General features: G+C 40.7%; 1 protein-coding gene across 1 annotated transcript in view; it reads right to left on the bottom strand.

Annotated features, from left to right (window-relative positions):
- Positions 1–24,536, bottom strand: part of sema4gb (sema domain, immunoglobulin domain (Ig), transmembrane domain (TM) and short cytoplasmic domain, (semaphorin) 4Gb) — a 42,810-nt gene that overhangs the window by 12,753 nt on the left and 5,521 nt on the right. Inside the window, exons 2-8 of the mRNA XM_066664873.1 lie at positions 22,629–22,932; positions 7,235–7,386; positions 7,056–7,118; positions 5,455–5,553; positions 5,257–5,347; positions 4,683–4,796; positions 4,184–4,338 (exon numbers count right to left, since the gene is read on the bottom strand). Of these exons, the coding sequence (XP_066520970.1) occupies positions 4,184–4,338; positions 4,683–4,796; positions 5,257–5,347; positions 5,455–5,553; positions 7,056–7,118; positions 7,235–7,386; positions 22,629–22,749 (795 nt within the window). The 5' untranslated portion in view covers positions 22,750–22,932. The remainder of the gene's footprint in view (positions 1–4,183; positions 4,339–4,682; positions 4,797–5,256; positions 5,348–5,454; positions 5,554–7,055; positions 7,119–7,234; positions 7,387–22,628; positions 22,933–24,536) is intronic.

Raw genomic sequence — 24,536 nt, 5'->3', positions numbered from 1 at the left:
AATCTACTGCGTTTCACCAGTTTGTTAACAATTTTGATGTCTGTAGATTGTGTTTTTAGAGAGCTATATATGTAAAGCTGGAACCACACATTCTTCTTGTAAATGAGAGAAAACAAGAGTTTTGATGCTTATATGGTCACATGGTAATTATAAGTAGTGATTTTTTAACATCAAATCTATGATGGCATTACCCAAGATAACTAATTTAACATGCTGTTTGAAAATAGGTGGCGGTTTATTGAGGGTCTTAACAGCTAAATAGGTCCTTGAGTTGACTTCTGTATTATGCTGTCTTTAAGAAGCCTGTGGAACTGCTGCAGTTTCTTTTCACTGGCACTGAAAAGATGGGAACTAAGTCTCAGTAGAATACTGTATTGATCTGGGAAGCTGTTTAGAGCACAGCTAAATCTCAAGACTAATCACCAAGGCTACAGTCTGCATAAACAACTTCTAACTCTATTTCTCCTTACCTTACTTTGTTACATCTCATATTAAATATTAAGTATTTAATATGAAAGACACTAAAATGTACAGAACATGTTTCCATGCAAAGAGCTACTACCAATCAATTAATCAATCAATATATAATATGTATAATACTGCATTAACTTTGTGTTTTAAACCACCACATATATCCAAGTAAGTAACATCTTACTAAAATTATGTGTATATCTATAGTAAATAAGATACAATGTAATACAACAGTAATTAGAAAAAGCACCAGTGATCCATCATTTGGATTACCTGTAGTTCACACACAGTGGGGAACTCTACATTACAGAGTCTGTTCATAATCAATAACAGTGAAAGTATATACCAAGAATGCACAAAATATTTTGTCTCACAGTTTTTAGGGTAACACCATTCAAACTCCAAAAACCACCATAGGCACTACCCTAGACAACATATCAACCATCTCACATACCTTAGCAAACATCCTAGTAGCCACAGAATGCCAAAGCACCCACCAAAAAACATATAGCCACACCATAGCACCCACAAACTTTGGCTTCACTGCTGCACCCTATTAGCAACAGCTTAGCAATTACTTTGAGCACTTACCTTGAGCAACCGACAAGAAACATTCTGCAACAACATAGCACCCACTTAGCAACACTTTTGCAACATAGTACATCTTAACAACCACTTGACATATCATGGCAACTGCCATAGCAACCACTTGGAACACAATTGCAACCACCAGAATTAGCATAGCACCTGCTGATAAAAAACACCATTGTCACCTTATTGTCAACAGAGCAGCATGATAGCAACTGCTTTGAATGCTTTGGCAACACGTGAACCACCATTTTGGTGCTTCTTCAGGAATTTTCAGGATTTAAAGCAGTGTAAACATTGACTAAAATAATTTAATCAAATTTTTCTATAGTGCTTTTTAACTACCTTGTTTTTTTCTTCAACTCATCTAACCTGTAAAAAAAAAACACTGTAATACACAGTGTTTTGATGTATTTTATAATTATATTTGTTCCACCCACCCCTACTACCTCCCCCATATTTTTCCATCAAATAGCTTTTTCCACAATTCACACATAATCCTCTGAGAGTGGCTGGCAGCACAAAGCTCCAACTAAGCCTCCTGGTGGTTTTAGACCCCTAAATTAAATATTAAGTTTGAGATGGCAGTGTTATTGACCTACAGAATCTCTGTTCTAAATGAGCTAGCAACACCCTGCTTCAGAACCCAGATACAATCTAAGTCTAGCAGTAGCCTAAGGAAACATTCTGACAGCTAATCACAGTGTCACTTCACATCTCCTCAACATTGGAGTCACGCCCAAGTGTGATGCGTGAGTGTAATGTTAACTAGAGACAATAAATGTAAAGAGGAATCACAGAGGCTTTCTCTCAGTGCCTGCTGTTCTGTTGTGATGTGGTTATGTTTAAAGACTTGCATTTAAAGAATGGGACCACAATGTGCTGAAATTACCATGACGCTATTGCAAAGGACTGACCGAAACAGAACAAATAAAGCAATGTTAATGGATGCATAGTAAGTAAAATTATTATAAATCTAGTGAAAAATTATGACCTCCTTCTTGTTCTCTCAGCTTCACTGTCCATTGGAGCATTGTAGCTCTACAATTATTTACTGGAGTCCATCTGTTGCTCTGTATACACTGTTTCCCCTTTCACTCTGTTTTTTATGGTCAGAACCCCCACAGGACCGCCACAGAGCAGGTATGATTTCGGCTGTGGATCATTCTCAGTGCTGCAGTGAAACTGATGTGGTGGTGGAATGTTAGTTTATGGTGTGCTGGAACAAAACACAGACACAGCAGTGATGCTGGAGTTTTTAAACACTGTGTCCACTCACCATCTACTCTGTTAGACACACCTACCACATTCCACGTACCATGGTCCATGTTCCCTTTTTGAGATTGTTGCAAGAAATATGACTACATTATTGAAATGTATTCAATATTTTAATTGTATAATGTTATCTATAAAAATGGTCTTATTCCATTGTCAGATCATTAACATAGTCTATCCACCATATATTAATTTGCACAGAAGTAGTGATGGGTTGGACTGAAACATCATGGAAATGTGTTCTGTGGTTAGACAAGTCCAGGTTTTAGTTTGTTTGTGGGCTTTCTGATTCACAACGTTATCTCTTGTTCTTATTACTAACTCTGTAAAGCTGTTTGCGGCATGTTTTGTAAACAGAGGTATACAAATGCATTTTGATTTGAATTTTTAAATTTGTTTATATTTAAATAAAGCCACTTGACTTTACATTATTTCAAGAAATGATGCTTGAAACAAGCAAAAATAATCTGTCAATGGAATAAGACATTTTCCCCTGATAAATTAACATAAACATATTGACATATCTACAAATAAATTCACTCATCTCAGCATAAAAAGTAAAAGATATATTGGCTGAATTTATGATGATTTTTCTTTCAAAGGTATTGTTTTATAATCGCGGTAAGGGATGGTAGGTAGTTTTAGTGGTATTCATGGGCAGGTTTATGCAAAATGAAGTGCTATATTTCATCTGGGAAACTTTCGAGTCACCTTCTGCAAATGTAAATTCCATGTAACTGGGTCCTATGTGAGAAATGTTTTGTGCCTACATGTGCATGTGTGTGTTTGTGTGTGTGTGTGTGTGTGTGTGTGTGTGTGTGTGATTGCTCCCATATTGTGGCCTACTTTGTTCTGGAGCTTCTCTGAGCTCCTCTCCCGCCAAAGCAGCCATATTGGGACCTGACCTGCTTCCACATAACGTGAAGTCTACAGCAGCAGAATGATGGAGAGATTGAATAATGGAGATTAATAAAACAGAGCTCTGAGGAGGTTACTGATTTAGAGCAATTGATGGCGCAGATTCTGGGCATTGTGTCTGAGTTGGTGAGTGAAGGCATTCTTAATGAGATCCTAGAGTAGGGGGTGCAATGTGCATGTGCTTAGTGACTGGGGGTGGAGTCTACCCTGCCTGGCAACAGTGGTACACTGCAGAGCCCCCAGGAAAACAGGGCTAAGATCTGCGCAGTCACACCAAATGGAGCATCAACTGAGCTGGACTAAATATGGGACACTGAAGCACATTCCAGCAATTTTACACAAAATCTCAGAGATCAGTTTATCATATATCCTGTAAGTGGCCTTACTTTGCTTATGAGTTAAATAATGAATTAATATTCTGCATTCACTTCATCCTGGGTCCAGAGCCCCCCCCCCCCCCCCCCAAATCAACAGCCACAAGTCTCTCCTCATAATTCACCGGATGAAATGTAAACAAATGCATCCAAAGTGATTTGATATGAAATGAATCATTTTAAAGAAGCTTATCAACTTCAGTTTGTTTACAGTCTTGTTTATATGATGGGCTCTTGGCCATTTCTTGGTCATTCTACTTTCAAAATGACTAGTAATCCATGTGCCTGTTCAGATTTTTAATACTGTTCATGATAAAATAGAACTAACCGAGAGAAAAGGTTTATTTGAGGACAAAGTTGCCTAATAGACTACATATAACATTGTACTGATTATAAATCATCCTTGAGTGTCTAGAAAGGCATTATATAAGTGTAACAAAAGGCTGTTTACAACTGTTTACATCAATACATCTATTATTTCATAAAGTATTTAAAAAATGTGGTAGAATTCTCATGTGACAGAAAATCCAGCCTTTGAATTATTGTTGGGCTTTTACCTTGCAGACTCTAGCCACTCTGGACACTTTGGTCTGACTGGAGTAGGGGCTCTGCTCTGTGTTTCTCTCCGTGAAGAAGAAGTAAAGTTTGTCATCATCCCCAGTGGAGCTGTTGATGCTCTCTCTCAATAACGCTGAGCCAACAAAGTCCGCCTCTGCAGAAAACACAAAGGGCTTAGCTGCCACGTACACAATAACAAAAGAATGATGTCTTAAAATCATTATTGCACTGGTAGGAGAAGACCACATTAAGTGTGCAAGGGACTTTTTCAAAGAATTTGAATAGTCCCACGCTGTTGGACAAGGGGTAAACCACTACTTTTAATGTAATTTTCATCTGCTGCCTCTGTGTTGTATAAGTGATTAACATGAGCAATAATTCAGATGTATTTCCCCTGTATAAGAACAGAGCAAATACACTCATGCACAAATATTACAGGGTGCTATTTTAGATGTTTACAGGCACCAGAACATGTACTGATTGGAGGCCAATACGTACCCAGAAGCCACCTTGTTGGAGCCTCCTCTGTCCTCAGGTTGGGGAAAGGGAAGTTACGCCGAATATCAGGGGAGCTGCGGAACTCATACTGAGAAGCAGAGTACATCTCTCCATCTGGCAAAAAGAAAAAAAAACTGACATTCCCTCATATAACATATACATTGCCTCTTCAGATTCTGCACATTAGTAATTCATATAACACATGTCATGTTAATTTTGTACAGATTGCTTGAGTCTCAGTCAGAAGACAGGGAAAGTGTGAGAGAAAGAATGAGAGAACGACAGACAGAGAGAGCTGAGAGAAATGAAGAAAGTGGGCTGTGACTAACTATATAAAATTTATTAGGAACTCAATTTATTGAGTTTTATGGATACATACACACACACACAAAGACACACAGACACACAAAGCACACACACACATAAAGCACACACACACACAAAGACACACACACACACAAAGACACACACACACACAAAGACACACACACACACACAAAGACACACATGCACACGCACACTACAAACAATCTAATCTGATTGATTCTGAGCACCAGCACTACACAGCTCTTACCTACAATGAGACCTGTGTAACCCTTTGATGGGTCATAGGGACACTTGTCTTTGCCCTCCTCAAATCGCACAAAGCTGAAGCGCTCCACTTCCTGAAAAATACAGCATCATCAGTTATTTTTAGAACTGTACAGAACTTAATCACATATGAATTCGCATTAACTTGAATCAGCAGAGATTAATGAGCAGAAAGTCTCACTATGTAAGCACAGCGAGGTCGGAAGGCGTGAGTCCCGCAGGTGTAGAGGTGAGTCTCGTTATATCGACTGAGGAGCCGCACGTAATTGTAGCATTCTGTCTGTGGCAGGGCAATAATTAAACAATTAGCCCACAGTTTCAGAGTTGTAAAGACAGAACAAAGATACAGACACAATAGATAACATTCATTACACCTTGATACAGTGAAAAAATATTTATAATTGGCAGGTCTTAAATCCAAGCAGCATAACAAGTATTCCTTATCATGAAATTACTGTAAGAAAATGACAAGAACATTGCATCATTTTCATTTCACATAATAGTTTCACATAAAATAAAACAGAATATCCAGAGCTACATATTTTGAAGATAACTTCACTTCAGGCAAAATTGTGTGTGCTTGCTAGCTCCTGTGTCACTAGATTAATGTGTATTTAAAACTGGATTTTAAACCTTGAGCCACAACAGAGACCCATTCTAACATTACTAAAAAGTTATCTAACATCGATCAAGCTTCTGTTGTGTTTACAAATATATCACATTTTATCTTGAGGTCCAAGTATTGCATTTATGTTATCGGTGCACTAAAACATTCCAACTTCATTCCTTTGTTAGACAGGATGGTTTTGTTCCTGACCCATTACTTTTGATATAAGTAAATCTGCTGAATGTTCTTAGACAATATAACATCATGAATGGGTGGTTTTCTGTGTGACAACACAAAGTATTTTTGGAGCTTTATTTCAAAACAGGCATGTGGCAATGAACAACTACAAAATAAATGCAGGTGCAGCAGGTAGTGTCACAGTCACACAGCTCCAGGTACCTGGGTCTCGCTCTGTTTGTGAAAAGTTGGGTGTGTTCTCCCTGTGTCTGCGTGGGTTTCCTCCAGGTGCTCCGGTTTCCTCCCATGGTCCAAAAACACATGTTGGCAGGTGGATTGGTGACTCAAAAGTATCCATAGGTGTGAGTGAATGTGTGAGGGTGTGTTGCCCTCTGAAGAGCTGGCGTCCCCCTCCAGGGTGTGTTCCTGCCTTATGCCCAATGATTCTGGGTAAGCTCCGGACCCACCACGATTATAGACAGGTCCAACTGGAATCATCTGGCACAAGGGAACACACCCTGGGCAGGGTACCAGTACATCCATCACAGGCAACATACACTTATCCATTCACGCACCTTGTCTATGGACACATTCACAGCCAATCCACCTACTAACATGTGTTTTTGGAATGTGGGAAAAATGTGAAACACTCAGAGGAAGCCAGGCAGACACAGGAATAACACATTAAACTCCTCAGACCTAAGAGGAGAATCGAACCCTAACTTATAGTTGTTTTTTTAAACAAAACAGGAAGCTGCGTATGTTTGGTTATAGTGAATATACTTCATAGTACTAAGCTGATAGCTTAAAACAAAGCCTATTATTTGTGCACTGACATTCTGAAACCATTTTCATACATATACATTTACACCATTTAGCAGGATGAAAGGAATGAATAGCAAGCACTTGTAAAGCACGCTGAGTTGGGTCAGGTACAGGTGATGTGATAAAGAGATCTTAACTAGAGAAGGATCTCCAGAGACAGAACAAGGTTATACCTGATTGTCTCTTCCTTTGCTTAAGCACTGCCTCTTCTGCTCTGCAGATGCAGCCCAATCAATCTTAAAATAAATAAATAAATAAATAAAAAACAACAACACACATTTCTTAGCCAAGCAATAACAAAGCTGTGGAAAACAAAATATCAGAGTGGATTGTAGGTCTAATTATAACTCACAGCAGTGTTGTTATGTGTAATGGAAATATTAGCAGAGTCCAGAGCATACAAGGCCTCCCTGGCCCCAACATACAGCATCCCAGCCTCATCCTCCAGCAGCAGAGTGCTGTAGTTTACAGCCAAACCTTGGAATCGGTTACATCCCAGAAGCCCTGCAAACAGCCAGAGACCCAGTTAGAAAAGAAGGACACACATGGCCAAATGGTGTCAACAACACAACGGCATACTTGCATCCAATTGGTCTATAGTCAGAACTCTGGGGACAGTTTCTCAGAGATGAATGAAAGACTGCAATCTGTGCCACAGCTGATCAAACATTGAAATCAACAAATCAATGAAAGAGGATAAAATGGATTCTCCAAAGAATAAAAAATAATATCCAGGCAGAGCTCCAGAAGCATAAACAGAAGGAGGAGGAAGAGGGGACCTAATGCAGAGGGAGGAGGAGAAGAAGGCTAATCTGCATTAAGCTGACTCATGCTCATCTTTAAATCTTTTTGCTACTTTCTCCCTTTATCTCTTTCCATCCCACACTCATTACTGCCAGTGGCACTGAACCACAGCTGAAACAGTAGAGAGAGAAATAATATCATCACAGCACTTACACAAAATGCCTAGATTCCATATTGTTTATAAGCATTTAATGCAAATTTGTTCATTGTTAGTTGGTAAAGTAGCAGGATTAGTAGCTAGTCTACATAGTGGTAATTTTATGACTGTTCAATTAAACCTGATTATACGATTTAAAGAATGAATAATTGCAAAAGTCTTCTCAGTGGATAAGCAATTTTCAATTGGTGCATGCATGATAATTATGTTCAGTTTAATCCTTTCATGCTTTATGTAGCAGAACCAGAATATTATTTTACCACCATTATTTTTTGTGCATGTCATAGTAAACTTGCTTGTAGCGTTTGGCTTTTTCAAAATCTTGACTGCTCAGTTAATTGCTGGAAATATTTAACATCTTGATTACACACTTTTCTACTTTTGAATTCATCCCATCATTTTTGGACATATACATTTTAGCATCATATTAAAACCAGACAGACAATGTGTTTCATAATGACCAGAAGGGCAACAAACAGACTAAGTGTTTGGAAAGTTGAACCAAGACATGACATTTTTCCATTGGTTTCATATAGTCTTTTCCAGGATTGAAAGCAGCTTGCTCTGCAGGCATAATCCTTAAAATATTCATAAAGCAAGGGTCACTTCAGACAGACTGTTTCCTTAAATTATGGACACACATTGAATGCACACACACACACGCACTTATATCTCCTCCCCCATGTTGTGAGAGGGATGACCATACTGATGAGAGTTGGCATTACTAGGCCATATATCAAACAGCATGACCTCAAAATGCCCTGTGACTGACACTTTGTTTCCATCATCACTGCCCCCCTCAAACACTTACCTCCTCCTTCATCAGCAACCAAAAACCAAAGCCCCCAGCCTTCACCACACACCATCCTTCATTACAGTAAAAACAATAAACAACAGTGGGTCAAGGCAGTTTCTGTTAGTATAATCTTCTCTGGAAGAACTGCACATATAGCCTAAGGCCACCATATCCAGTGCCAAGTATGAGCTAGAGGTTGTAAAGCCCACTCACGCCCACTCCCCAATTTGACATAGAGTTAAGAAGCTGCTTCTCTGGGGTGATGGTGCACATTACTTTTGGGATGAGTTGGATGAATTGGACTGGCATTTCTAACACAAAACAAAGAAGTCAGCATTAGCATTTGATTTCACTGATGTTCTTACGACTTGATTCCATCAGATCATCACAGAAATCGACAAACATCAAAAACTAAAGCCTTCACAAAATGGTGTTGATGCAGCAAAAGGGACAAACGTTCAAAGTGCTCTCTACATTTATAAAGAAATATTGGATGAGTATATGCTCAAAAACTGTTTGTAAAGAATTGTGAATTGTACACATGGTTGCGTGGGGCCCTATGGCCCACAGATACTGTGGGCTGGAGAGGTAAGATGCAATGTTATGCAGGCTAACCTGTTCGGACACCTTAAATACAGTAAAAACACAACAACAGCAAAGAAAAAGTGAGTATACAGGGAGACATGTCAGTGGATCTGTGGAGTATAAACCTAAAAAAGACATCTGATCCCCACTGCGCACCCCATTTGGCTCCCAGCATGCACTCTGCTTAGCCTCTTCAAATGCTGTTAGCCAATGAGGATGAGTCATGTCAGATCTAGGAGAGTTGCCACTGTGGATCAAAAAAGGTCAGAACAGACCTAAGGGGCAATGGAATGTGTGTGTGTGTGTGTTGTGTGAAGAATGGACAGAAGTCACGCTGCTGGGCACAGAGGCTCACTACCCACACAAACACATACACACACACGCAGCACGATCCAACAAGATCCTTCAAAATAAATAAAAATAATTCCTAAAAAAAAAAATATATATATATATATATATATATATATATATATATATATATATATTCAGGACCTCAGGCCCTAGTGACCAAAGCCAGTGTCTGTAATGTTTTATTTTCATATAATAAAACATGATATAAATATAAATGAAAGAGATTCTGATATAAAACAGCACAGACACGATTATGCTGGGGATGACGCAAGGAGCAATCATCCCAGGGCAGTCGCGTGGAGAGTCCTTGGACCCACTTGTGCTGGAGCATGCACACAAACACACACACACACACACACACACACACACACACAAATCCACAGTAACATTTACATTCCAGCACCACAAATTTAGCAATTGTGAAAATGGACCATAAAGCAAAGTTATTTTCAATTCTTAAATCCTTGTAACACTTAAACATGAAACTTGATGTAGATTCAACATTGAATCTAAAACAACATGCCTTTCACCTCATTCAAAAAATGTTAATGTACTATTATTTTTCAAGGTTTCTTTGCTGAAAATGGCTTGAATGAGTTTTTTCAACTGCATCAAACTGTAGGTACACTACACTATATTTTGTAAAATAAGGATATTCTTTACTCCTCCTTGGATCACCACCTTAACGTGGTGGAGGGGTTTGCGTGCCTGCGTGAGCCTAGGAGCTATGTTGTCGGGGGCAATAGCCCCTGGTAGGGTCTCCCAAGGCAAATTGGTCCTAGGTGATGGGCCAGACAAAGAGTGATCCATAAAGACATGGATGAATAAGATAACAACGAGGACACAGCCTCCCTTGCCCGGAGCAGGGTTACCGGGGCCTTACCCTGGAGCCAGGCCTGGGGGAGGGGCTCCTTGGCGAGCGCCTGGTGGCCAGACTTTCACCTATGGGGTCCGGCCGGGCTTAGCCCGAAGGAAATACATGGGTCCACTCTCCCATGGGCCCACCACCTGTGGGAGAGGTAGTAATCCGGGTCTGGTGCATTGTGGATCGGGTGGCGGTCGGGGCCGGTGGCCCTGACGTTCTGATCCTCGGTTACTGAAACTGGCTTTTGGAACATGGAACGTAACCTCTCTGGTGGGAAAAGAGCCTGAGCTGGTGCGCGAGGTTGAGAGGTACCGGCTAGATATAGTTGGGCTCACCTCGACACACAGTATGGGCTCTGGAACCAATCTCCTTGAGAGGGGCTGGATGCTCTTTCACTCTGGAGTTGCCCAGGGTGAGAGGCGTAAGGCAGGTGTGGGCTTACTCATAGCCCCCCAGCTTAGCGCCTGTACGTTGGGGTTTACCCCAGTGGACGAGAGGGTAATTTCCCTGCGCCTTCGGGTTGGGGAAAGGGCTCTGACTGTTGTTTGTGCTTATGCACCGAACAGCAGTTCAGAGTACCATGCCTTCTTGGGGACCCTAGAGGGAGTGCTGGAGAACACTCATTCTGGGGACTCCATTGTTCTGCTGGGGGACTTCAACGCTCACGTGGGTAATGACAGTGAGACCTGGAGGGGCGTGATTGGGAGGAACGGCCCCGCTGATCTGAACCCGAGTGGTGTTCAGTTATTGGATTTCTGTGCTCGTCACAGTTTGTCCATTACGAACACCATGTTCGAACATAAGGGTGTCCACAAGTACACCTGGCATCAGGACACCCTAGGCCGCATTTCGATGATCGACTTTATAGTCGTATCATCTGACCTGCGGCCATATGTTCTGGACACTCGGGTGAAGAGAGGCGCTGAGCTGTCAACTGATCACCACCTTGTGGTGAGTTGGATCAGATGGCGGGGGAGGATGCCGGACAGACCTGGCAGGCCCAAACGTGTGCTGAGGGTTTGCTGGGAACGTTTGGCAGAGGAACCTGTCAGAAAGATCTTCAACTCCCACATCCGGCAGAGCTTCGACTGCATCCCGGGGGAGGCTGGTGACATTGAGTCCGAGTGGGCCATGTTCCGGACCTCCATTGTTGAGGCGGCTGAACGGAGCTGTGGCTGCAAGGTTGTCGGTGCCTGTCGGGGTGGCAATCCCCGCACTCGGTGGTGGACACCCCGGGTGAGGGGGGCTATCAAGCTGAAGAAAGAGTCCTATCAAGCCTGGTTGGCTCAGGGGACTCCGGAGGCAGCCGACAGGTACCGGGGAGCCAAGCGGCTTGCGGCCTCGGCAGTCGCTGAGGCAAAAACTCGGGTGTGGGAGGAGCTTGGTGAGAACATGGAAAATGACTTTCGGTCGGCTCCAAGAAGTTTCTGGCAAACCGTCAGGCGACTCAGGAGGGGAAAGCAGTTTTCCACCAACACTGTATATGGTGGGGGTGGGGAACTGTTGACCTCGACTGGGGACGTCATCAGACGGTGGAAGGAATACTTCGAGGATCTTCTCAATCCCACCAGCACGTCTTCCGCAGAGGAAGCAGAGCTTGGGGACCCCGGGGGGGGCTCGTCTATCACTGGGGCTGAAGTGGCCAAGGTGGTAGGGAAACTCCTTGGCGGTAGGGCCCCGGGGGTGGATGAGGTTCACCCCGGGTTCCTCAAGGCTCTGGATGTTGTGGGGCTGTCCTGGTTGACACGTCTTTGCAACATCGCGTGGACATCGGGGGCAGTGCCTCTGGACTGGCAGACTGGGGTGGTGGTTCCCCTTTTCAAAAAGGGGGATCGGAGGGTGTGTTCCAACTATAGGGGGATCACACTCCTCAGCCTCCCCGGTAAGGTCTATGCGGGGGTACTGGAGAAGAGAGTCCGACTGATAGTTGAACCTCGGATCCAGGAGGAACAATGCGGATTCCGCCCCGGTCGTGGAACACAGGACCAGCTCTTTACCCTCGCTAGGATCCTGGAGGGTGCATGGGAGTTTGCTCAACCAGTCTACATGTGTTTTGTGGATCTGGAGAAGGCATTCGACCGTGTCCCTCGGGGTATTCTGTGGGGGGTGCTCAGGGAGTATGGGGTACTGGGCTCTTTGTTACGAGCTATCCAGTCCCTGTACAAACAGAGCAGGAGTCTGGTTCGTATGGCTGGCAGTAAATCTGACTGGTTTCCAGTCAGAGTTGGACTCCGTCAGGGCTGCCCGTTGTCACCGGTTCTGTTCATAATTTTTATGGACAGAATTTCTCGGCGTAGCCAAGTGGCGGAGGGTGTCCGGTTTGGTGGTCTCAGGATTCCATGTCTGCTTTTTGCAGATGATGTGGTCTTGTTGGCTTCATCGAGCCGGGACCTCCAGCTCTTGCTGGACCAGTTTGCAGCCGAGTGTGAAGCGGTAGGGATGAGGATCAGCACCTCCAAGTCCGAGTCCATGGTACTCAGCCGGAAAAGGGTGGAGTGCTCTCTCCAGGTTGGAAGTGAGATCCTGCCTCAAGTGGAGGAGTTTAAATACCTCGGGGTCTTGTTCACGAGTGAGGGAAAGATGGAGCGTGAGATTGACAGGCGGATCGGTGCAGCGTCAGCAGTAATGCGGGCTCTGTACCGGTCCGTTGTGGTGAAGAGAGAGCTGAGCAGAAAAGCAAAGCTCTCGATTTACCGTTCAATCTACGTCCCAACCCTCACCTATGGTCACGAGCTTTGGGTAGTGACCGAAAGAACGAGATCGCGGGTACAAGCGGCTGAAATGAGTTTTCTCCGCAGGATGTCTGGACTCTCCCTTAGAGACAGGGTTAGGAGCTCGGACATCCGGGAGAGACTCGGAGTGGAGCCGCTGCTCCTCCACGTCGAAAGGAGCCAGCTGAGATGGTTCGGGCATCTGGTTCGGATGCCTCCTGGACGCCTTCCTGGAGAGGTGTTCCGGGCATGTCCAACGGGGAGGAGGCCCCAGGGCAGACCAAGAACACGCTGGAGAGACTATATGTCTCGACTGGCCTGGGAACGCCTCGGTATACCCCCGGAGGAGCTAGAGTCGGTGGCTGGGGAGAGGGAGGTCTGGGTTTCTTTGCTCCGACTGCTTCCCCCGCGACCCGGACCCGGATAAGCGGTGGATAATGGATGGATGGATGGATGGATTTTAACCCTCTTGAGGTCCCAGTGTGGTTGCAGCTGTGTTTAAACAAATATTCACAGCCCTCCCAGAGTGATGTTGGATTGGAGGTACATTTTTATATTAAATGATTTGTTTTCTGATGCAGATGAACCAAACAATAATTGTACCTCACCAACATATTTCCATCTCTATAGCTGCAAAATGATATTCTATGGCAGAACGAATCACCAGACATTTCCTTCCTAAATGGGTAGATTTTGGCTAATATCCTGTAAAAGACTTCTGTAAATTCTTTTTTGAATATGTGGCTCATATCCACTGTAGATATGTCCCACATCATAATTTTGGCTGAATGATCTCTTTTTCTAACAAGAGTGAGGATTTTTGTCCCTGTCTTCCCTTAAAGTTGACCTAATTGATGGAGTTGGAGGTTGGTGAACGGTTAAACATTGGTCTGAACATTTGAAGACACATTTTCTATTGAGTGATATTTTAAGATGTATTCATTGCTGCATGTGATGTCTATAGAAAAAACATTCAGTGGTATGGCATGCTCTGGGGCAGCTGCACGTGACACTGGTCACTACACTCAGTGCCAGTGAGTTTTATGCCCACAGCATGCTTTCTGATGTTAAAAGAAAGATAAAACCTACATATGCAAATCTGTTGAAACAGATTGTATAAAAATATATTATGTATCTGCATATGGACCCTATCTATACAGCTATTTTGCTATTCCGTTTTTTTTTTCAGTGCCTCTTTCAGTTGCATTTAAACAGTAATTATGTGACATAGCCATATTCAATATGTTGTTTAACTTTCTAAAGACCCTTGGCTACTCAAATATGTACTATATACAAATATGTCAAACATAAGCATTTTTGATGCTAATTTATTACATGGCATATTACTGTAACAAAATAAATTTGTAGCATTTATTTTTCTTGATATTCTAAGCTCTGGGATGTATGATTGATAAAGATTTCACAGTCATAGCAGGCCCAGACTTTCAGGAATTGCTTTTTCAGCAAATATGGACAATTTCCCAACAAATAAAACTTGTTTTGGTACATTGGCAGTTTTCTCAGCTGCTTATAATAATAACAATTATTATTATTATTATTATTATTATTATTATTATTATTATTATTATTATTATAATCTTTTAAAAATATGATGAAATAATACTGGTTCATTTAGAATACACACAATGAAGAATTATTTAAGCATTTTAGTTTATATTTGGTTATATAATGCAATATAATTTGATGTGAAACCTACAAAAATCTGAAAAATTATAAATCAATAATAGGAATATATTTTTGTTGATGACTCATATTATTCCAACAGGAGACAGCGTTGATGTCATCAGAGTCAAAACAAAACTGAAAGTAAACACTGTAGTTCTTTTCCTGAGCAAAGTCCTCAGTTATGATTATAGTGAATATGATTAGAATCCTTTATGACAGCAACATAAAACATAGATTTTGAAGGAGTGCCTTGTTTTTTAGGTGGTTTTTCACATTGGATTACACCCAGAGGCTTCACAGCACCGTGATGTGCTGTGAAACGTTTTTTAGAAACGGTAGGATCTGCGCTTTCCAATGGTATGCAGAGCTCACAGACGCATTCAGGCATTCAAGAATTATAAAGCTGATTATATAAGTTATGCTTTTTACCCCGCAGACTGCGGAGTTCGAGTCCAAGGGTAATTACATAATCATATGTTTATATGCAAAATCAAATATATGTATAGCAAATCAACATGAATATATCTGGATTTCAAGGTTTTAAATATGTTTTATAACATTTTTACATAAAAAGGCTATTACTGCCTTTTACAGCAAATGGACACCGTAACCTGACCATAAATCACTATCATACAAAGGTTGTTCTCATTAAAAATAGCACTGGTATATTCTGCATGCAAAACATAACCCCATAAGCAAAGCACTGCCCACACCAGATACATTTTGAATGCCACACTGGCCTAAAAATGCACAGACAGAGTCAACAAAGCTATCAAGGGCTCTAGTCATATTTTGTTTGCATATGTGTGTGTACTAGTTACTGTTGACTGTTGACTCATGAATTCAGGCTTCACCATGGACCTTGCTCCAACATGAAACAGAAAAGGCACTCAAACCGAAGAATATACTAGTGTGACATTAAGAAATTTATGCATCTTCTTCCAATGAAAAAAAGAAGAAATTATTTTTTCCAAAACTGAAAACAGGACCATGCAGGATATGGTAGATCATCAAAAACAGTCTGCATCAAATAAAGAGTTCTAAAAGCTTTCATACTTCAAAAATAAAACTTCACTTTTGCTTCAGAACTTTAACAAACATACATGTGAGCTTCTGACCATGTTAGTGGTAAAGGTAAAAGAAAAAAACTGCAACCGATACAGGTGTGTATACAGAACAATGTACTGCAAACAGGCAACAATTTCTAAGACTTGCAGACTTCCACTAGAGATGGGCTCACTAAAGTGTAACCACTGGCTGTGCCCCACCTCATTGGTGAGGTAACAAGTCCAAGACTGTGAGACACCATAAACTTCAATCAGGCACCAAGCCCCTAGCAGCACAGAGGTGAATGAGGTGGGGGTGTAGCCATATAACTTAATTCCTGTGTAGGTTTTGGCAGGTATAAAGGGCCAAAGAGAGCTGAGGAGGGAGCAAGGAGCAGAGAGAATTAAAGTTTGTTTTGTGTTTAATTCATGTTTAGTTGTAAAGCTAATTCATTTCAGCTTCATGGTTGTGACTGTGAATTAATGGTCAAAAGGCCAAATCCTTCCTGATTCCAGCATCTTCTTATCAAGGTGACCTATTGATTACAGTATTGTCAAGATCAATTCTCCTGAAATAACTGTGGAGACGTGTGCACAGAACTGTATCAAAATATGAACATTTCAGTTATATGGGGCTTATTTTTTCTATCAACATGTATTTTATTTCCAAAAATCAAACCTGAAAGTGTACATATTCTGTATCTTTCAGAGTAAGAGAGCAGATCACATACTGCATATGTGGTGCATGTCTGTGTGTGTGTGTGTGTGTGTGTGTGTGTGTGTGTGTTGTCTCATTGCTGATTCACTCCTTCCTCTTGATCTAAAGGGAGTTAGGCTGGCAGTGGTGCAAGCTGGAGGACAGTAAAGCACAAGTGACATGGGTGAGAACTGTCAGCAGCAGAAATAATGAACATTATATAACTATAATCATATTTCACCAACAGTAAATATCTCATCCATAATGAAGCTGTTTATTTTCACTAACATATAACCAGCAAAATGCATGAGTAAGCGCTCACTGATGGTGCATTCATTAAACTCCATTTAGCTCATTATCAGAGAGAAGCAGGTTCTATAATGATCTAATTCAGCCATTCAGCACTTCATCTCGTCAAAGCGTGGGTGCAACAGTCAGGATTTTAGCTCTGTGGTTGTGTTTGTGATGCACTACACCAGTGCACTTTAACTTAAAACATTTACTATACTTTAGATTTACTATTTATACAAACGTCCCGATTATTTTTAAAGAGTCGAAAATGTGTGTGTCTGTTTCCATCAGCGTGCTTCATTTTGTGGCATAAATATAATGTTGTATAACCAGCACATGGACGGAATCATAGCCAATCAACTGCATATTCCAATCTGAAATATTATCTCCCCAGCAACAGAGCCACCTGAATTAAAATGGACAAAATTATGAAAAGGGAAACAAGCAAAAAGGGTGCATAGCTTATTTCTGCAGCTATTTTAGTCATAAAGACTGAAGACTCTCTGATTCCACTATCATCACACTCAAATCAACGTGCAGTCATCTCTAACTCTCTGCCTCGGTTCTCGCTATTCCCAAAGGAGACATGTGACAGGCAAACAAGCTCAGAAAACAATGAAGGGGTGAACACATGAAATATGTAAATTGGATAGCCACTGCCAAGAAATATGAAGCTTTCACAAATACTGCATGTAAAATTAATTCACTAGCCCCTGCTAATACTAGCTGCAGAAGTTTAGAACAAATCAACAGTAAACTGAAAAAAAATATTTGCAGGAATATCATTTTTAGTAAAGGATGTTCCTTAAAAGCTTTCAGTGGGTGATTTATAAAGAGTCGTTTTGGGATTTGGGAGTTGGGATGTAGGCATAATATATGTTTTACAGCAGGTGGCCCAAAGTTGGCTTTTCAGGACATTTAATTTGACTTTCCAGATTTGAAGGAATATATCTTCCCGGACAAGGAATTAGTCACCCTTAGTGTTTAAAGTGACAGTAACTTCAGGCTCCTGCAAATAACGTTGAACAAGGATAATCAGGATAAATAACGTTGGGTTGTGCGACTGTATTCATAGATTGAGAAGAGGTGGCACAGTGCAGTGGATCTCTCATTTGATGTGTGGAAAATGAGTCGCGAAACATATGTTAATGATTGGCAAAAAGGTTTGCATATGGGCGTGCCAAAGACAGTAGTGTTAAAGAAATTAATTGCATCTGTATAAAAGCATCCAATCTACAGGGAAATATCATCAGGATTCTGGCTGAAAGACTATATTGACAGACATGGACTGCTGGCATGTTTCACTGCTTGTAAATGAAAATCATTTTGCTTTCAGGCTAGATTTGCGTCCAGAAGTCAATGCAGGTCCTTCATAACAAATTTCAGAATTTTTTTGCATCTAGTGATTCTGGGTAGGCTCTGGACCCACCGTGACCCTAAACTGGTTAAGCAGTTACAGACAATGAACGAATGAAAGAACAAACTAGTAATATATTATCATAAAATATAAAATAATATAATGCACTAATAACATTTAACCAAAGAATTATAACCTAGATCTATTCATACTGTATACACTTCTACCAAACCTATCCGGCATCAAACAGTCATGTTTTAAACAGGTGACAAATACATCTTTGTCAGATATAAGATTCATCTCCTCTGACAGCACATGCACTTTCCCTGGCTTGTGACACCAGACAAGTTACACATAAACATCAATATTTCATTGTAACATTACTTCATGTCTGGTAGACACTACAAAAGAGAAATCAGGCCATGGGAGACACCAGCAAACCTAGAGACCTGGAGAACTGCTACAGCTGCTCTCAGCCTTGAAAAAAGAAGTACAAATGTAGGTCAAGGGCAGCTGAACCAAGGAGGAAAATTATGATAAAATGCTTTCATCAAAATAATTTAAACTATTTGCTATATGGGTCCAGGCCATAGATTGGTCTGTATCAAAACAATCACTGCGGCAATAATGAAAAAAAAAACACTAAGGCAGTTAATGCTTTTTAAGTGACACGGAGATGCTATCAGATTTCTTCATTATCAATTTAGTGTTTACAGCTTAATTATGTACTGGACTGTGAGCCATGCATCTGGCCTTAGGTATTAAGCTCATTGCATAACAGTTTGATTAAAATACTGCAAGTTCAGCCTCTTTGGAGTATTTCTGCATGTCACCAGTCATCCACAGTGAATATTGTACATATCAGCCAAGCCTGGTTACAAACACAGTTTAAAGAAAATAGAGGACTGTGTAAAAGACGTGGAAGGCCTCCTCCTGCTAAACATTAATAAAACAGAGGTCCTACTTTTGTGTCTAAAAGTGGCAAGAAACAACTGATCATATTTAATTTTAAATCTCGCTGACTTTCCAGTTATACCTGGTTCAGCACTGAAACATCTTGCCGTCATAATTGACCCGTATTTATCATTCAATCAACACATAGGCCGCATAACTAGGACAATTTTTTACATCCTATTAAGAGTCACCACTATTACTCAGATCACAGAGTACTTGCTCATTTGTTCAGTTTTGCATTTGGTCGTTAATGCTCCCCCATAGATAAAGGCGGCAGATCCAGGGGGTCTATGGACACAGGGAATTATAGTAAACTGAGACGCTGGTGCTGTTGTCCCGCTGCTTGCACGCGATCACTCAGGTTTGTGGACAGTGGAACGGAGGGATGTCAATGTTTCAGGATGCTCCTGTGTCTGTGTGTCCTTCTGGTTCTCTCCTTTTAGTTAAAGCTGTTATAGTCAGATCTGCTGGAGTCATTAGCCACACTCTGGAAATGTACACATTCTCTGTTTTACACCCAAACAGATCTAAACTAAATCCATCCCTCTACATTTTTCCGAGTGGATGACTGCCCACCTGCCCGGCTGGACGTTGATTGGATGACTGTCAAGCTCTCCTGCTACCCACTTCAGACCAGCTGCCCATGCTCTAGCTACCGCCACTTGCCTTGGACTAGCTGCCCACCCTACATTACTAACTATTACTTCTACTATTTATAAAGGTAAAAATAATATCATCATCGGCATCATTGCTTACATTATTTTTTATACTATGATTGTATCAGTAGATTGAAGAGAGGAGGATAGGTCCCTCCTTGTGAGCCTTGGTTCCCAAGGTTTCTTCGTCACCCCTTGCGTGCTCACCTGGGTGTTTTTACATATCATGTTAAAACTTCTGTCTTTACTGGAATTCTGTGAAGCTGCTTTGTGACAACATCGGTTGTAAAAAGTGCTATACAAACAAATTTGATTTAATTAGATTTGAATACAGCCCCAGAAGGGACACTGTAACTTCTAATTCTTCTACTCACATGCATCTCCATTGTTGTAAGTGAAGGGCATGTTCACACTGAACAAGAAGCAGCTGGACTTGACTGATTCACTCAAATATTTGGTTCTATTCCAGATTAAGAACATAAGAGCATATTCACGAATAAACATTAATAATACTGTAGCATCATTAGTGTGAGCCAAATCAGAGGCGTATATTCACTCCTACTGCAAGCCATCTTCTCGCGCTTAACACTGAGCCAATGCACACAAAACTGAAACACACACATATGTTACTCGAAACAAAAAAATATGGCACCAAGCATGTTAACTGTTGTATGGTGTGATTGATGTCATTCAGTGAAATTTCAGAAGGGTCGTCCTTTCTGCAGTATGCTACATTGAGCTAAGAATTGCTTTCTGAATTTCTGATTAGTTTGTAGTCAGAAATGCACAGTGAAAATCAGGTGATATTCATTTGATATATTTTTGTTTGCTTTTAGTAATCTTTGTTATGAAATAATTAGAAATAGCAAAGTATATATTCCATGTATGTGATCTACTAGCTCAGTTTGTGTGTTTAATATCAGTGCTGTCACTAATATTGAAACAAAAATGGTATTTTTGGTATTTGGTACATCTTTATCCAAAACAACCTACACTTTCAATCATGTTACACAGATACATTAATGTAGCGTTAGTCATCTTGCGCATGGATTCCTATTGGTAAGGCATGCAATGTGCTTACCCAGGTCAGGTTAAATTATGATTATAGTCATAAATTCAGCTTTAGTCATGTTTCTGAATATCTACAGAAGCATAAGATCATATCAAGTGTATGATTCCATAACTTGTTATTGCATACTGTATTCAATTAGTGGGGAAACAACAAATAATATACGTTAATGTCTGGTTTCAGTCAAAAATCTCGGTTTTTAATAAAATTAGGCCAATATGTGGCTATTTGCTCATCATTTTCAAAAGAGACATACTAGGAAAAACTCGCTTTTCAGTGCTTGTACACAAACATTTTGATATCTGAAGTGCCTACCAACCACAAATATTGAAATAAGACCATGGAGTTATTTTTGTTTGTAGGTCAAAAAACATGGCCATGGCTGAACAAGCTGTTTAGATTTGGTTGCCCCTCTCAGAGTTGTTGGGAACTCGTTAAAAATTCCCTCCCTCATCTGAATAACTTCATTCATAGCTGTTTGTATTAAAACACAGAGACACAATTAACCCGTTACAACAGCAGGGATATAAAAGAAGCAAGCAAAAGTAGTGAAAATAAAAGTTCTGTCCCTCGCGTCTTGCTGCTGCATGTTTGGGGTGTGAAGAACAATGGCTCATTATCATTTAAAGTAACAGCTGCTAAAATCTGCAATTTGGAATTGGTTCATTTACACTGGGCTGAGAAACAATGTTGTGAGATTTAATCTTTGTGCCATTTTGACCAAAGTATGTCACACACATTACATTAAGAGTGAACTGTGTTCACTTGTTGAAAATTGTACGTTAATTTTAACTTCTGATAATATCTATGAAAAAAACACTGGTTTTAGTCATCAATCTGATCAATTGTTATCCTTCCCACTCCTAATGATGGCTCCCTTACTCTGAGGTACAGGTTTTCTCTAGCAGGAGTTGCAGCACCTAATAGGTTTACTGCTTCATAACATGAGCTGTATGAACTGCATGAAATAGGCCAGGGCTAGAGAGAGGCCACTAATAATATCCAGAGCGCTCAGGCTGTCTTCAGCACTCCATACATAACTGTGCCACTCATTTAAAGTGAGAATGAGACTTCAGATATTTTCAACACAAAACATAAGAGCTACTAAAAGCGAGCACTCTATTGTGATATTTTGATTATAGTGTGGGTGTTGGTAGTGTGGGTGAATAAACTTCAAGGACCTGAACAAGTTTTTTCTTAATAGTTTTCTGTTGGAACACAGTTACAGCCATGCCACGCACAGTCTGTTCTCCCTTACCCTCTCCTCCTAGTAAATGCCTTAGTCAATGCACAGTTACACTGATATAAAACAGGACAACACCCACAGTAATGAACCTGGATTTTGGCTTGTTGTTTTGTGGGGGGAATTTTACTCATTTTTTTTTTCCCAATGTAATCATTGTTAGTTCTACACTTGAACTAGAACTCCTGCTATCAAACAGTGGAACCAAGCTAGGAGGGTGAGGACTTAAACTATATTTTTCCCAGAAAAATAAAGCTTTTCAAACAACTCACAGCTGCCATTCAGCTCACTAGGAGAAGAACACTAACTGCCAGTTCAGTTGATTCAGTCACTTTCAACAGACACTTGCAGCATGTTCAGCATTATACTTTGAGGTATGATAAGTGGAGAAGTAAGGGCTTCATTTAAAAAAAATAAATAAAAAATAAAAAAAAAGCTTAAAATTGCACATACCATCGTGTACTGTTGTGGTTCTTACCATTGATAGTTACTGTGATCCTAGGAGTGACATCTAGCTCCAGCACAGGTCCAAATGGAAAAGCAAATGCAGAGATCAGGCAGCAGAACTGTGTCAGCACATACAATCCAGGACACATCATGACCACCAGGCTGTTAATATAAAAGAGGTTGGAAACCTTACAGATCTTTCTAAGACAACTTTGTTCAGATTTTCCAGATTAAGCTTGTTGTATCCGCCACTCTCCTGTACACAGCTCAAGTTCTCTGTCCAGAAAAGCAATTACTGGCTGCTAGTTCATCCTCCAGCTGTCAAAAGTTGCATTCTGAAAGGAAGAAGCAAGAAATTAGTTACTCTCCTCCCTTCAGATATAATCACAGATGAGTTGACGAGCAAATGAATCCCACTTGCATGCAGACTGCTGTCAATGGCTGTCCAAACTGTATCTACCTTACAGGGAACTGTCTCAAGAGGAATCATTTGGTGAATCTCACATGCTGTTGCCATGCTATATAAACATATTTACTTCCAGACAGTAAGATTAGCAATTACATAACAAACACATAACACTGCACAAACAATATCTCTAAAATGTAAGAAATCTGTTCATAAAATACACATATCATCAATAGTTCACACAATAGAACACACTTGACATTTCAAGCACATCAAGGGGTGGCATGAAATAAAATCATCTACATACATATATATGATATACAACCTTGTGTTATGCTAATTCTAAACCTCTCATCAAAAAATTCAATTAACAGATATCATTTTTCAGTGTAAACTATGATGTACATAAATGATAACAAATTTCAATCAAGGTTTGATTTTATATGTGTCAATTTTTGTACTGCTCTCTGAACATTTGTGACTCATGTTTCATGTTGATACATATCTTTCATCCATAAGCTCTGCACATACACACATCAGTTCCAATACATCTTCTTCTGCATTGTTTGCCCAGCTCTAGGTGTCAAGGACAAATGAAACGTCCCCTTTGCAGAATCAAAACAGCTACACATGTGAAGGTAAACACATCCACCTCATGAGAGGGTTACAAATTACTGTTATGTGGAACTGCAAGCTCCAAACAAAAATGAAATGTACCATATAACGATAGATGGTCTTTTAATGAGTCCGAGCATCCTCCTCATCCCTGTTTTCTGAAGTCATTATCCTCTAATAAAACAGAGCTATAAAAAGCCTTTGTCCATCTGAATGATTTTCCAGTCCACTTGGGTTTTATCCAGATGCATTCTGAATGTTGATTTATGTATTAGTTTATATATTTACCTTCATCATATTGATGTCATATTTCTTTAAAATCACTCCAGTTTTACATGGAAAACTCATAATATAAACTGTATACTAATCAGAGACTTGTGCACCCTTTCTTAATTCAGATATTTTGTAAATGAAAATTGCACCCAATCAGTATTTTTAGTATGTGGTGGTTCATTCATTCATTATCTGTAACCGCTTATCCAGTTCAGGGTCGCAGTGGGTCCAGAGCCTAGCTGGAATCATTGGGCGCAAGGCGGGAATACACCCTGGTCCTTCACAGGGCAACACACACACACTCACACCTACGGACACTTTTGAGTCGCCAATCCACCTACCAACGTGTGTTTTTGGATCGTGAGAGGAAACCGATGCACCCGGAGGAAACCCACATGGACACAGGGAGAACACACCAAACTCCTCACAGGTAGTCACCCGGAGCAGGAATCGAACCCACAACTTACAGGTCCCTGAAGCTGTGCGACTGCGACACTACCTGCTGCACCACCGTGCTGCCCTACATGGCAGTTAAGTCTCTAAATTCAAAGCACATCATGGAACTAGCTTTTAATTTGCTGACTCACATTCATATATATACATACTCACTCACAGTTAAGAACTGCACCACCAGGGGTGCTATTT

Source organism: Hoplias malabaricus, chromosome 3 (assembly GCF_029633855.1).
Source record: "Hoplias malabaricus isolate fHopMal1 chromosome 3, fHopMal1.hap1, whole genome shotgun sequence".
Lineage (NCBI taxonomy): Eukaryota > Metazoa > Chordata > Actinopteri > Characiformes > Erythrinidae > Hoplias > Hoplias malabaricus.
This window is presented reverse-complemented; position numbering and strand designations above follow the sequence as displayed.